This window comes from Herpailurus yagouaroundi, unplaced genomic scaffold, assembly GCF_014898765.1.
Source record: "Herpailurus yagouaroundi ecotype Mexico unplaced genomic scaffold, PumYag 186, whole genome shotgun sequence".
Taxonomy (NCBI): domain Eukaryota; kingdom Metazoa; phylum Chordata; class Mammalia; order Carnivora; family Felidae; genus Herpailurus; species Herpailurus yagouaroundi.
Genome location: NW_024412417.1, coordinates 22,705,026 through 22,721,549, shown reverse-complemented (window position 1 = coordinate 22,721,549; position 16,524 = coordinate 22,705,026). Strand labels below are relative to the sequence as shown.

General features: G+C 34.8%; 1 protein-coding gene across 4 annotated transcripts in view; it reads left to right on the top strand.

Moving 5' to 3' along the window:
* The window catches only part of CSMD3 (CUB and Sushi multiple domains 3), a 1,253,459-nt gene that overhangs the window by 1,084,403 nt on the left and 152,532 nt on the right, over positions 1-16,524 (top strand). For all 4 annotated transcript variants that reach the window (XM_040494274.1, XM_040494275.1, XM_040494273.1 and 1 more), the window contains 2 exons: positions 4,648-4,744; positions 7,292-7,396. In XM_040494274.1, the coding sequence (XP_040350208.1) occupies positions 4,648-4,744; positions 7,292-7,396 (202 nt within the window). The remainder of the gene's footprint in view (positions 1-4,647; positions 4,745-7,291; positions 7,397-16,524) is intronic.

Below are 16,524 nucleotides of genomic sequence, written 5' to 3'. Positions count from 1 at the left end.
TTCTGTCTCAACTTAAAACCAGTTCCTGTGGAAGGCTTTCCGTGAACTTGAGGAAAGGGTAAGTCCCATGCTGCATGTTCTCATAGGTCTCTGTAATTTCCTTATTATAACATCTGTCACATTTTACTGTTACCACTTAGTTAATTACCCATAAGATCTTGAGGGCACTAACTAAATCTGTTCTGGCAACTAGCCAGTGTCTGCCAGTATATGCTCAGTAAATATTTTTAGGGTGAACTAATGAATCCCTCCACATGCAGGGTTTTGGATATTTTAAGGAGTTAGGACAGCATGATGAACTAAGAGGACATTTGCAGAAAACGTGCGTTGTATATCACTTGTCCGAACCAAACACTTCAAAACCAGACAACATCAATGACACTATAAACTCTTTCACTGAGGAAGTGTTTTATTTAATGGTTACACCTTAGAAAACAAAATTTGAATTAAACGGAGCATGTATCAAACTTACAGAATGCGAGGCATACTGGATTTTTAATCTTAAATACTCTAAAGGACTAACCAAAACTTTTTTTTCTAATTGATCTCTATATGTATGATAATTTTAGACATACCACTAAATCATAGACCATTATATAGCATATGCACACACATGTGTAATGTGTGATTTATACTTGAAATTTTACTACTTTACCTAAAAGCTACCTGGCTGGTGTGCCAGGTTTAAAGCAATGCCTATTTTATTTTATTCAGTTAGGAAAAATATGTGTGTGAATAAAATATTAGATGAATGTATAATAAATCATATATGAGATGAAATGTGATAACCACTGATGGAAAGAAAAGAAGAAACATTCAGAATGCTGGAAAAGTTGTAAATAATATAGAATGAGCAATCTTTAGAAAGAGCCTCAACAAATAGACTAATTTGTTATATTAATTTTACATGAGATGTTTGTGGGGAGTTGTGTATTCATTTATTTGCCTGTCTATTCTAGCAAAGCATATTGATGGAGAATTCCAAAGGGGCTATCATAATAGTGTTATTAAGCAAAAGAGCAATCTTTATGTGATAGACCTTGGGAAACTTATGTTTGTTACTTAACTGTGTCAACCTGTAGAATGATCATCATGATTAAATATAACCTAACAAGCAAATTAAAATTAAATTTGAATGTCTATATGAGGAATATCTGGTTTTAGTGATTGGAAATTCATTACCCCATGACGCTACCCTGTTGCCATGATGGACAGCTCCATTTTTAATGCAAAATTCTTCTAAACAGGGAATCAGTAGCTGCTGCTTTTTAAATCGTTTATTTGACTCTCGTTTGGCCTTTTGTCACTGTGGGTCCTCAGTCATTTCCTTGAGCCACCTACACCTTCTGTGTTTATTGTACCAAATTATATTCACAATTTGACCAGACTCCTAGTGGCAAATTGTGTTAGTTTTCTATGGCTGTTGCAGATTACCATGCACTTGAGAGCTTAAAATAGCAGAGGTTGATTCTCTCACAGTACTGGAGGCTGGAAGTCCCAAAGCATTTTTACTGAGCTGAAACTCAGGTGCTAACAGGGTTGTGCTGGACCCTCCATTCTCCCCTCTGCCCAGGCTCTAGCCTTTCCTTGCCTCTTCAAACTTCTGCTGGCTGCCAGGCGTTCCTACGTGTCTGACTATATCACTCTATTTTCTACGTGCATGGTCACATTGCCTTCTCTTCTGTGTGTGTCAAATCTCCTTTGACGTCTTTCTTATAAGAACACTTATGACTGTTCTTAGGGCCCATCTGAATAATCCACGATAATCTCCCTATTTCTAGATGTTTAGGTTAATCACATCTGAAAAAAAATTTTTTTTCCAGGTAAGGCAATATTTACAGGCTCCAGGGATGAGGACCTGATATCTTTGGAAGCCACTATAGTTAGTCTGTTATACATATGTATGTAGAATTAAATTTTTTCTTCTCATTAAGGGAATAGGTTTTCCTAGAGACGTCTTCATTTTTGTTTCTATCACCCCTTTGATCTCAATAACTCAGGGCAAGAAGATAAATCGTTAAGTCTCCCCTCTCCCTTTCTTTCCTTATTCAGATTACACAAAATCTGTAGCAAAAATCTGTTGCAAAATAATCTGTTGCAGAATCTGTAGTGACACAGGTGACATTTTAGTTCCTCTTTCTACTATTCATTCCTGCCCCCAATCTACTTTAGTCTTTTACTGCTTCTCACACAGACTACTGCAATAGACATTGAAATTGTCTTGTATGTATACACACACACACACGTATATATACACACACACATATATATATAAACACACACACACATACACACACACACACATACATATATATATATATATACATACATACACACATACATGTTTTTAATTTATTTTTTTAATTTACATCCAAGTTAGTTACCATACTGTGCATCAACGATTTCAGGAAGAGATTCCTTAATATCCCTTACCCATTTAGCCCATCCCCCTCCCACCACCCCTCTAGTAACCCTCTGTTCTCCATATTTAAGAGTCTCTTATGTTTTGTCCCCCTCCCTGTTTTTATATTATTTTTGCTTCCCTTCCCTTATGAAATTGTCTTTTTACTTGTATTTTCTTCATCCAATGCAGTACTGTAGTTAAAGCAGTCCTGGTTAGTCTCCTTCTAACCCTTTGGTGGACTACACCTCAATTGCATAGTTATTATGCTGGTCTTGGGTCTTTATAGTCTCTTGACAAATCCATCTCAGCTAAGTTCAATCCTTTATTCACACCGGACACTATCGTGAACTAAAATTCATTTAATTTTTACAACAATTATGTGAATTAGGTGCCTTTATTACAATGATGTGTATAAGAAATTGAAGGCACAGATTGTCAACTCTTCTAGGGTTACCTGCCAGAGAATAGAGGGAGCCAGAAGCTGCACATCCAGGCGTCCTCACTCTGCTGTCTCTTGGATTTATCCACTAAGCTCTATCTAACTTTGCTCTACTTTTGCTAACTTTGCATGCATATTTCCTCTTATATAAATACCTTCTACTGTGGCTAAATTGGATTACTGATGGTTCACTACATCTACCTCATGGCTTGCCTCCTCTACATTTTTATAACTCAATAGTTTCTTTCAGTGAAAAACCTCTCAATACATTTAACTTATCTCAAATGTCAACTCCTGTGTGAATCCTTACTTTTTTTTTCTTTCTTTTTTTTTTGCAAATGTGATCTTTTCTTCCCCTGAATTGTAAGAAAGGAAAAATCAGACATGAAGAGAGAATTGATTATTGTTTAGGGAAATGATGGTAATATCACAATCATTCAGCTTTAATTCCATTCTGCTTCCTGTTCTGGAACGCTGCCATCGGGCCTAATGCCTGTCACACAGGCAGGGTATCCGTTGCCATGTGGCACTCACCCCTGGAAAAGAGGCACCAGCATTCACTTGAATGGAAGAATGATGATGGTTTATTCTGTGGGTAAGAAATTTTTGAGGAATGCAATTGTTATACTTATTTAGTGAATGAGTGCAGTACTTACATTGATGACAGACTTTAGCTAAATAAAATACATTTATTTTAATAAGGTTCGCCCTTCCCTTCCTCTAAAACTATAACATATACACTTCACAGACAGAAAAATGATCACCCCCACGGTTGGGGGTGGGTCCTGTGGGTTCTTGCAAAAGCTCACGCTGTGCGAGGCGAAGTGCAGCAAAGTAACACATGACTCTTTCTTTAAATAACATTTAACAGACATGAGAGGATTGTGCTCCACCATTTCCCTTATCAACTTTAGGGACTTTCACAGTAAGTTATTTATTATGACTCCATTCATCAAATTATTCTTTAAGAGATATACCCAAATCAGTTATAAAGTATAATTTTGGCCATCCATATTAAAACCTGTTAAAAATGAGCACAGGGGATAATTTTTTTAAATTAAAGAAAGGGAATTGAGCAAAGCTTAGGCAAATTATGGTAAATAAAATGTATCCAGCATAAACCTAGTATTTAAGAAAAGTATAAGCTTTTCCCTGTATGCTGGTGGACCACAAATATGGTGATTTCCTGATAGCTAAAGAAAATGTGAAAACTCAATCACTGGCAAGAATCTAACACTCCATGGGCACCGGGGTGGCTCAGTCAGTTGAGCGTCTGACTTTGGCTCAGGTCATGATCTCATGGTTCATGGGTTTGAGCCCCATGTCAGGCTCTGTGCTGACAGCTCTGAGCCTGGAGCCTGCTTCCGATTCTGTGTCTCCCTCTCTCTGCCCCTCCCTTACTCATTCTTTCTCTTTCTATATCTCTCAAAAATAAATAAACATTAAAAAAAATTTTTTAAAAGAATCTAACACTCTGAAACATACAAGATGACTAATTGGAACACGTATTGGGATTCCTGACACTAAGATATTAAATTAACCCAAAGCCTTTAATAAAGAAAACGCTCTGAGATGGTGACAGACTTTATCTGTCTGCGAGGTGTTTCGACGCTCTTCTTACCCAAGTCAGCTCATGTAGGCCAACGCCACAGTAGCAAAGATCAGTTCTGGTAAAGTCCTTCTATGAAGGGTCACGAGGATATGGTCCTGGCTTGGAGTTCTCTCTTCTAATGCGGAGTGGAGGACTGTGGTATTTTTATCTTGTTAGAAATACGTGTTCTTATCAGTAATTATTATTTCACAGGTACAGGTTATCAGCTTTGCTACAGAACATAATTGGGATTCTCTGGACTTTTATGATGGTGGAGACAACAATGCTCCACGACTTGGAAGTTATTCAGGTAAATAAAAGAGCTGAGCTTAATTGAAATACAGATGTAATTAGGAATGTAGAAATCTCTCTCTCTTTTTAAAAGACTTTCTAGAACTCTGACTTGGCAGTTTTAATTTCCTTTTTATAAACTATACACAGCAAACTAAATTACAAGGTTAGATGTTTCAAAGGCATTAAAGGTAATGACATTGAAATTGCTGTTTAAAATCTTACTATATTCTAACTATATTTGTGTAATTCTTTATTGATGCTTTTATAGTAATGATAATATTTTCAGCTGAGCTGTGGTTCAGGTATGTGTACCCTTTCTCCTTAAATCGTTAAAATTAGACAGTGCTTGGTAATTATGATATATCTACTCAATAGAGTGTTCTGGGGCCATTAAAATAATTTTAGAGACTGTGTAAAAACATGGTATGTTACAAGGTACTGCTGAGTGAGAATAAAGAGAATATAAAATTATTTCTATGAAATGAATAAAATTGTATAACGTAATATATACCCAGGTACCAAGACCAGAAGGTTTTTAAACTTGTTAAGGTTTTTAAAGGTAATTTATGCAATAATCTAACAGCTTTTTCAGCCTGCTAAAAGTGAAATCAAGTTTTACTTTAATTTTAACCATACTTTTTACTTTAATTATACTTTTTAACTATAGAAATAGGAACATAGCTAAACCATCAACTTCTACATTTCAGATATACTTAAGTCGGTTTGAATAGTTGTAGGCTTTTCACAGATTTTTAACTAGGGCATAATCGGTTTTTCAGCATCGCCACTGAGGAGAGGAAAGGAGAAATACCTGGAATAGGAGTGATTTGGGTTAGTCATAACAAGTATTTTAGGGGCTCCTGGGTGGCTCAGTCAGTCAAGCATCCAACTCTTGATTTTGGCTCAGGTCATGGTCCCAGGCTTGTGGGATCAAGCCCCATGTCGAGCTCCATCCATGCTGTGTGGAGCCTGCTTAAGATTCTCTTTCTCCCTCTGCCCTTGTTCCCCTGCCCTCTCTCTCTTTCTCACTCTCAAATTAAAAAAAAAAAAATGTATTCTATGTATAGATAAGGTGGAAATCTTGGAAGAAATCTTATAACATTTTGAGTATACATTTGTTTATATTTGATTAAGGGTAATACTTTCTTAATAATAAATACAACAATGAAGATAATACCAGTGATAAATAACAGCTCTTGATTACCAAGTGCTAGCCCTGTGTGAGGCTTGCCATACGTTCCCTCATTTGTTCCTTCTAGTAGCTCTGGTCGTAATTGACACTTAGATTAAGTTGCCTGAGGTTGTACAGCTGATGTTAGAACGAGACCGGGGCCCAGCTGGTGTGACTCCAGAGCTGAAGTTCTTGATCGCTGAGATCCTCTAAGGCACTAAAGGCAGGTCGAGTGAAAGTTTCTGTTTACCTCCGTCTTCAGTGATTCAGTAAGGGTTCCATAGACAGATAAGAGACTGGAGAAGGGGGAAAAAGCAACTATATGTTCTGTAATGAATTCGTCCTGATATTTTCTTTTATAGAAAGATCAGTGAGTGGTTCAGGTCCACAGAGTTGTACAAAATAAATGTAAAATAACTAGTTACTTACAGAAAAAAATGTTGCCACACTATCAACTAATATGCTTGTTGGACATTATCTTAAAACATAGACTTGACACTTATTTTTATGCTTGCCGTTTGAAACTGCTTGACTTGTAATCTTAAGGATCTTGAGGTATTACTCAATGCAGATAGTCAAGAAGTAATTGGTTCAAACAGATATTTTATGTTTTCAGCTCAGTAATTGAATAAAGTCAAGTTGATTTCCTTCAGAATTTCAGAAATACACCATTATAATGTATTTGCTAGGAGACTAAGGCTATAATGTATTTGCTAGTACTAAGGCTAACACTAGTTTATAATTGGGATTTTTTTTCAAACACTACCTACCAGCATTGCTGTCAGAGTATAAGAAACATCAAGGTACTTGACCTGGCAGAGAAGAACATACACATATTAATAAAGAAAGAAAATAAATGAAATACATGATATATATATATATATATATAATATTACATATATATTATATATATGTATATATAATACATATATATATATATAATAAAAAGGGCAATAAATAACAATAAATAAACATATCCTCTGAACCCATACATAATCTTAAGGTACTATACCATAAAAATCACTACAAACTTTAAAATTAAGGTTATTATTAGCTCATGCATAAAATATTGAAACCCACATGAAATTCCAAACATTTATTTCAAGTGACCTGTAAAATCTACTGCTTTGACTGTCACCCACTCTTTGTTCCTGCCTATTTTTAGGGACCCATCCATAGTGATCCCAAAGTCTTTCTCCTTAGAGACAGTCACAAACAATAAAATAAAAGAGAAATGTGGGAGACATATCTTTATTTAAAAATTCCTAAAAAACACTTGACCAATATGTAATTTCAGTGGTATTCTATTGGCTGATTAGTAGTCAACTTACTTGGTTTTGCTCTAATATTTATTATGTGATCATTGACCTGCCTTTTCAATTATCATTTCAGGAACAACAATACCCCATCTTTTGAATAGTACGTCTAATAATCTATATCTAAATTTCCAATCAGACATCAGTGTTTCTGCTGCAGGATTTCACCTTGAATACACAGGTAAATATAATATCATGTGCTATTCAAGAAATTTAAGAACAAGTTTATATCATTTTTTAAATATTCTTTGAATATAGAAACTAAATGGACTTCATCAAAAGAGAACATTATCTTGTATTTTTAAGTTTTTGATGTGCTCTTTCAATTCATTTACAAGACTGTGTCTATAAAATTTTAATTTTTTCATCAGAATTTACAAATGTACAAATGTTTTCTTCCTTATTGCAATTGTAAGTACACTTAGCATGAGATACACCCTCATTTTTTTTTTTAAGTACACAATACAGAAGTGTTAACTATAAGCATGATAACATATAGCAGATGTCTAGAACTTACTCATCTTACATAACTCAATTTTATACCCGTTGTGAGCAGCAACTTCCCAATTCCCCTCCTCCCCGCCCTGGAAATCTCCACTCTGCTTTCTGTTTCTATGAGTTTGACTATTTTAGGTACTTTTTTGTAGTATTTGTCCTTTTTTGTCTGGCTTATTTCATTTAGCATAATGTTTACTAGGTTCATTCATGTTGTTGCATTTGGCAGGATTTCCTTCTCTTTTGTAAGACTGAATGATATTACACATTATATGTACATACTATCTTTTCTTTATTCACTTATCTCTTAATGGGCATCTAGGTTGTTTCCATATTTTGGCTATTATGAGTAATGCTGCAATAAACATAGGAGTGCAAATCTCTCTTTGAGATTCTTATTTCAAATATTCTGTAAATATACTCAGAAGGGATTTCTAGAGCATGTGGTAGATCTACTTCTAATTTTTTTTAATGTTTATTTATGTTTGAAAGAGAGAGAGAGGGAGGGAGGGAGGGAGACAGGATCCAAAATGGGCTATGCAGACAGCAGAAAGCCCGACCTGGGGCTTGAAATCATGAACTGTGAGATCACTACCTGAGCTGAAGTCAGATGCTTTACTGACAAAGCCACCCAGGCACCCCTACATCTAATTTTTTTGAGCAACTTTAATACTATTTTCCATAGTGGTTCCATCAATTTACATTCCCACCAACATTGTATAAAGGTTCCAGTTTTTCCAAATTCTCACTAACAGTTTTTTTTAAACAAATAAGAACATTTATAGTTATCAAAAGGAGCACAAATCATAACAAAAACTCTAGTTTTGATTATTTATGCACCACATAACATAGCATCAATATTCTTAAAGCAGAGAGTCAAGATATATGAGGAGAAATAAATAAAAATGCATTATGAAATTTGCCAAAATTGATCCCAGTACAAAAATTCTAAGTAGAGCAGTAATCATAGGAACAATATAGGAAATAGTTGTTTAAAAAACTGTCCCCCCATCCCCATGCCCCAAAATACCAGGTCCAAATGGCTTCACATAGAAATATTGCCAACCTTTAAGGACCAGATAATCCCAATGCTGCTTTAATTATTCTATTTCCTGGGGTGTATAACAGGTTCCCATAATATTCTCAATAGAAAACTATAAAGCCTACTCTTTTATAAATATGATGCAGAAATTTTATCTTTTTAGTTCATTGAAATGTAATTTGTGTAGTTTTTAAATTTATATGTGTTGATTTGATATATGTATCTATTACAAAATAGTCACACAATAGACATAGTTAACATCTCCATAGTTCACATAATTGCCTTGTCTTTTTTTTTCTTAGTTCTTTGTGTGTGTGTGTGTGTGTGTGTGTGTGTGTGTGTGTGTGTGTGTGTATGAGAATACTTAAAATCTAGTCTCTTCCCAACTTTCAAGAATATAATACAATATTGATAACTACTGCCACCATGTTGTATATTGGACTCCCAGAATTTATTTTATAACTAGAAGTTTGTATTCTCACTTACATCACCCTATGTTTTCCACCTTCCAGCCCCTGGCAACCACCATTCTTCTCATTGTTTCTAAGATACAAGATGAATGAATCTTTCTTGGATTCCACATACAAATGAGATCGATTTCTTTTCCCTCTGAGTATTTCATTTAGCATAATGCCATGCATGATGTTACAAATGGCAGGATTTCCTAGTTTTTTTTGTGACTGAATAATATTTAATTTTATACATATGCCACACTTCTTTATTCATTCATTCATAGATGGAACTTAGGTTGTTTCCATGTCTTGGCTATTGTGAATTAGGCTGTAGTGAACATGGGAGTACAGATATCTCTTCCAGATCCTTATTTTATCTCCTCTGGATGTATGCTTAAAGATGGGATCGCTGGATTATGTGCCATTTATTATTATTATTTTCTTAAGGAACCTCCAGGCTCTTGTCCATACTGGCTGTACCAAATTTTATTCTTACCACCATTCAAAAGGGCTTCCCTTTCACCACATCCTCAGTAATACTTGTTATCTTGTTTTCTTGGTGATCTTCATTCTAACAGGTGCAAGGTGACATCTTAACTGTGCTTTCGATTTGCGTTTCCCTTGTGGTTAGTGATAAGGATCCTTTTATGTGCCTATTAGCCATTTGTTTATCTTCTTTAGAAAAATATCTGTTCAGATCCTCTGCCAATTTTTTTAATCAGGTTGCTTTTAATAGGTTTTTTGTTTATTCTTGTTGTTGTTTTGACTTGCTATTGAGTTATATGAATGTTTTTATATATTTTGGATATTAACCCCTTATCAGATACATGGTTTGTAAATATATCCCCCCCCCCATTTTGTAGGTTGCATTTTCATTTTATTGATTGCTTCATTTGCTGTGCAGAAGTTTTTGTTTTTTTATTTGATGTAGACTTATTTTATTTACTTTCATTGATTGCTTATACTCCTGGTGTTATATCCAAAAAAATTAATGCCAATACCAAGGTCAAGGAGCTTTTTTTTGTATGTTTTCTTCTAGGAATTTTACAGTATTAGGTTTTATGTTTAAGTCTGTAATCCATTTCCAATTAATTTTTATGAGTAGTGTGAGAGATACAATTTCATTCTTCTGCATGTGATTAAACAGTTTCCCCAGCACCATTTATGGGGAAAATACTATACTTTCCCTGTGAGTATTTTTGGCTCGTTTGTCAAATGTTAATTGGCTGTATATGTGAGGGTTTATTTCTGGACTCTCAGTTCTGTTACACTGATGTATGTGTCCATTTTTATGGCCATACTGTTTGATTACTATAGCTTTGTAATAGTTTGAAATCATAAAGCCTCCAGCTTTTTCTCGGGATTGCTTTGGGTATTCAGGGTCTTTTGTGGTTCCATGAATTTCTGTCTCTGTGAAATCATGCTGTTGAAATTTTGACATGGATTGCATTGGCTGTATAGGTGGCTTAAAAGTGGTTAAATTTGTTCCCAAATTTTATCGTTGTTACTGTGTATGCTATTGTAAATGAGATTGTTTTATTTTTCAGATATTCTGTTTTCAGTATATAATAACACAACTAATTTCTGAATGCTGATTTTGTATCCTGTAATTTTATTGAATTTGTGATTAGTAGTAACAGATTTTGGTGGAGTCTCTAGGATTTTGTTTACATAAAAATCACATCATTTACTGACAGAAACCATTTTACTTTCCTTTATGGTTTGGATGTCTTTAATTTATTTTTCTTGGATAATTACTCTGGTTAGAACTTCCAGTATTAGGTTGAATAAGAGTCATGAAAATGGGCAAATTTAGTCTTCTCTATATAGAGGAAAAGGCTTCAACTTTTCACCACTGTGTTTGACATTAGCTGTGGACTTTTCATATATGGCCTTCATTAAGTTCAGGTTCATTACTTCTATACCCATTTTTTCAAGAGTTCTTTATCATGAAATGATGTTTTATTTTGTCAAATGCTTTATCTGTGTCTACTGATATTGTCACATGATTTTTATCTTTCATCCTATTAGTGTGATGTATCACATTTTTTGATCAGCGTATGTTGAACCATCTTTGCATTCCACACATAAATCCCACTTGATAGTGGTGTATGGTGCTTTTGATGTGCTGTTGAGTTCAATTTGTTAGTATTTTGGTAAAAAAAAATTACATCTATATTCATCATGGACACTGACCTGTCATTTTTCTTTTCTTGTGGTGTCCTTATCTGGCTTTGGTATCAGGCTAATGCAGATCTCATAAAATGAGATTTGGAATATTCTTTCCTCTTCAGTTTATCAGAAGATTTTGAAAAGGATTGGCACTTAATACCTTTTTAAATGTTTGGTAAAATTCACCTATGAAGCTATTCAGTCCAGGACTTTTCTTTATTAGAAAGTGTTTGATTACTAACTCAATCTCTTACTCATTCTTGGTCTGCTCAGATTTTCTATTTCTTCATGTTTTAGTTGGTAGGTCATATGTTTCTAAGAATTTGTCCATTTCTTATAGATTATCCAATTTTTTGGTGTGTAATTGTCATGGCAGTCTCTTGTGATCCTTTTTATTTCTGTGATATCAGTGTAATGTCTCTTCTTTCATTTCTGGTTTTGTTTATTTAAGCCTTCTCTCTCTCTCTCTCTCTCTCTCTCTCTCTCTCTTTTAGTTAATGATTCTAATGTTATGTCAATTTTGGGTATCTTTTTAAAAATCAGCTCTTAGTTTCTTTGTCTTTCTGTTGTTTTTCTTTTCTCTATTTCATTTATTTGTACTCTAATCTTTGCTACTTCCTTTATTCTGCTAATTTTGGCTTTAGTGTATTCTTTTTCTAGTTACTTAGGATATAAAGTTAGCTAATTTATTTGAGATCTTTCTTTTTTTTAAATGCAGACAGATGTTTATTGCTATAAACTTCCTGTCACAACTGCTTTTGCTATATCCCATAAGTTTTTGTATGTTGTGTTTCTCTTTTTGTTTGTTCAAGATATATTTTTTTTTAATTTCCCTTTTGATTTATTCTTTGAATCACTATCTGTTTATGAATGTACTACTTGATTTCCACATGTGGATTTTCCAGAGTTCCTACTTTTATTGATTTCTACTTTCATGCCATTGTAGTTCGAAAAGAGTTTTGATATGATTTCACTCTTAACTTTGCTAAGATCATGTAATACATGATCTATCCTGGATAATGTTCTGTATGTACTCAAGAAAAAACATGTATTTTGCTGCTCTGGAAGGAATGTTCTGTATATGTTTATTAGGTTTATTTGGTCTAAAGTATAGTTCAAGTCCAATATTTTCTATATGCTTTTCAATCTAGATGATCTGTGTATTTTTGAAAGTGAAGTACTGATGTCCCCTACTATTATTGTGTTGTCTATTTTTTTCCTTCAGATCTGTTAATATTTCCTTATTATATTTGGATGCTCTGATGTTAGTGGCATATATATTTATGATTATTATATCCCTGTGATTAAACGATCTAATTATTATGCAATGGCTTTCTTTATCTCTTGTTACATCTTTTGAGTTAAAGTTTATATTGTTAAATATAAGCATAGCCACCACTCCTCTCTTTTGGTTTCCACTTTCATGGAGTATCTTTTATTATCCCTTAACTTTGAGCATATGTGTATCCTTGAAGCCAAAATGAGTCTCTAGTAGGCAGCATATAGTTGTTTGGTGTTGAATCCATTCAGCTTCTCTATGTCTTTTGCTTGGATAATTTCATCAATTTACATGTAGAGCAATTATTTATAAGTAAGAACTTACTAATACTGTCTTATCAATTATTTTCTGACTTTATTATTATCCCTCCCCTTTTTTTTTCTTCTTCCCTTGCACTTTTCCTTTGTGAATAAGATGATTTTCTATTGTTGTATGCTTTGATTCCCTTGTCTTTATCTTTTGTGTATCTTGTGGGCTTATGTGGTAACTATGAGACTTACATAAAATATCTTCTAGATATAGCTATTTTACACTAACAACTTAATTTCATTTGCATAATAAATCTCTGTCTTTTCACTCCCCTCTTTGGTGTTTTTTTTTTTTTTTTTTGATGTCACAATTTACCTTAGTTTTTTGTATTCACTAACAAATTATTATAACTATAGTTATTTTTAAAATGTTTGTCCTTTACATTTATGCCAGACTTAAGTGGTTAATACCCTATCATATTACAGTATTAAAGTATTGTGAATTTGAATATATACTTACCTTTGCCAATGTGTTGTATATATATATATTTTTTAATTTTTTTTTCAACATTTATTTATTTTTGGGACAGAGAGAGACAGAGCATGAACGGGGGAGGGGCAGAGAGAGAGGGAGACACAGAATCGGAAACAGGCTCCAGGCTCAGAGCCATCAGCCCAGAGCCCGACGCGGGGCTGGAACTCACGGACCGCGAGATCGTGACCTGGTTGAAGTCGGACGCCTAACCGACTGCGCCACCCAGGCGCCCCTGTATATTTTTTTATATATTTTCATATTACTAATTAGTGTCTTTTCATTTCAGCTTGAGTGAGAGCTTTCTGCATTTCTTGTAAGATGTGTCTAGTGGTAATGAACTCTTTCAGCTTTTGTTTATTTGGGACCATCCTGATCTCTCCCTCCTGTTAAGTCCTCTGATGGACTACTTTACTGTATAGAGTATTCTTGCTTTATAGTTTTATTCTTTCAGCACTTTGACTATAACATAGCTCTTTCTCCTTGGCTGTAAGGTTTCTCCTGAGAAAGTCACTGATTGCCCTGTGCAGGTCCCCTTGTAAATTACAAGCTTCTTTTATCCTACTATTTTAAAGATTCTCTTTGTCTTTGAATTTTGACAGTTTTATTATAATTCATCTTGGAGAATATCTCTTTAAGTTGAGTTTTTTGGGGGGCCAAGTTCATAGAACTTGGATGTCCAAATCTCTCCCCAGAATCTTGGAAGCTCTTGGCTATTTCTGTAACAAGCTTTCCACCTGCTTTCCTTTGTCTTCTTCTCCTTTTGAGATCCTACTAATTCACAGATTGTGAACAGATCTTTTTGTTAAACTTCTCATGTTGAACATATATTGTTTTCTTGATTTTGTTGAATTATTTTTCCATGGGTTTTTTTTTTCATAGGTCATTGAGCTTCTTCAAGCAGGTATTTGAATTCTTTTTCAGGTAAATTGCAGAACTCCATTTCTTTGAAGTTTATTACTGGAAAATTATTGTGTTCTTTGGTGGTATCATGTTTTCTGGACTAAAATAGTTGTCCTGTCTTTACCGACTGACTTCAGGAGAGAAATATCTTCCTTCAGCCCTATTGGTGATTTTGAGGCTTTCTCAGACCTATGAATGTACATGCTCCACATTTCTTTCTCCCTTCTCTTCAGCTTCTATGCCTTCTCTTAATCCTGTAGAGCCAGGCTGGGTACTAATGACCTCTCTTCTGTTTCCCTAAGTGTGTCTCTAAGTGCTCAAGTCTGTGATCTCTTCCAGGTCCACAAATCTGAGCCAAATTTCTGCACATACTCAGTAGCTGTCTGTAAAAACTTGCTCTTGCTATTGTTGAGAGCATGCACAGGAGGTCAGCCATGCTGTATTAGGGTGTGTGGAAGAGGCATCAAAATACTGCAGGTGCCCATGGGCTAGTGAGGAGATCCATGGTTGAGGTGTCCATCCTATTGGCTCATCAGCAGGACTTCTAATGGACATAATTAGTAGGATCCTCATCCTGTTGGTGTGTTTCTTTGTGAGCTCTGACTTCTCTTTTCCCAAATACTCACCTGCCCTTAGTTTCTCAGGCCATGATTCAATATTGTGGATAAGGCAAGAGAGAGATTGTCTTTTTCCTCTCTGGCAGCATCTTGCACAGCTGGAAAAGTCAGACACCCACTCACACACTATCACTTTCCACAACAGGAGAAATCACGGGTCAATAGGGGATCACTTAACACTGCCTTGGGGGGAATGGTAATGAAGGTAAAACCAAATTCTTCCTCTTATCCTCATCAATGTGTCAACTTTGATTATCGTTTGTTTGTTTGTTTTTATTCCAATGGTGTGTTGGACTGCTGTCAAAATCCTGGACCTCCATAAAGGGTCTCTCATTCGTGGGTGATTGTGTAATTCAGTGTTCTATGAAGCTTTTAGACTGTGGCTCAGAGGGCCTGGAGTTAGTTCAAACGGCTCTTTCAGAATCTACAGCCAGCAACAAAGTCTATACACCAATTATCTGATGTATTGGTAGGTGAGACTCCTCCTGGATCTCTTGGCGTATTTATTGATGACAGAACCAAAGGCAAATGGGGTTGCCAAGTTCAAGTTCTCAGGGCTATGCAATTGTTTTTGAGTCAGCCACCTAGGTGCTGGTCTGTGTTCTCCAAATGACTTTTCTCATTCTTGGACTGTACTGGGGTGTTACCCCTACCTGTATCCCACATTTCTCACAAAGACATTTTGTCCATTGATGGCTGCTACATTGTTGTTGCTAAGGGGAATATATAATGAGGGACATATTATTCAGTCATCTGGTGGACTCTGTCTTTTTGTTTTTCCTATGAGTCTTTTCTTTCTTTCTTTTTTTTTTTTTTTTTTTTGACAATAGTCATCCTAATAGATATGAGGTGATAGCTCATCATGTGGTTTTGACTGGCTTGCATTGTCCTGATGACTAGAGGTGCTGAGCTGCTTTTCATATCCCTGCTGGTTATTTTATGTCTTCTTTGGAGAAGTGTCTAAGTCCTTTGCCTGTTTTTTAAATAAGATTATTTATTTTCTTGTTATTAAGTTGCAGGAGTTCCTTATATATCTTGAGTATTAACCCTGTATTAGGTATGTGATTTGCACATATTTTATCCCATTCTTTAGGTTTCTTTTTGCTCTGTTGATTGTTTCTTTTGCTGTGCAGAAGCCTTTTATTTTGATGTTGCCCACTTGTTTATTTTTGCTTTTATTTCTTAGGCTTTTATGTCACATCCAAGAAATCATTGCCAAGACTAGTCATGACATTTTCCTCTATGTTTTCTTCTAGGGACTTTACATTTTCAGATCTTCTATTTAAAACCTTAATCCATTTTTAGTTAATTTTTGTGTATGATGTCAGAAGGGTCTATTGTTATTCTTTTGCTTGTGGACATCCAGTTTTCCCAACATCATTTGTTGAAGAGATTATTCTCTCCCCATTGTGTGTTTTGGCACCTTGGACAAAGATAAGTTGATGTGGGTTTGTTTCTGGATTCTCTGTTTCATTCTTCTATGTCTATATTGCAGTACTGTAATGTTTTAATTATTGTAGTTTTGTAATATATTTTGATATGAGGAAGTGTGATGTCTCCAGTTTTGAT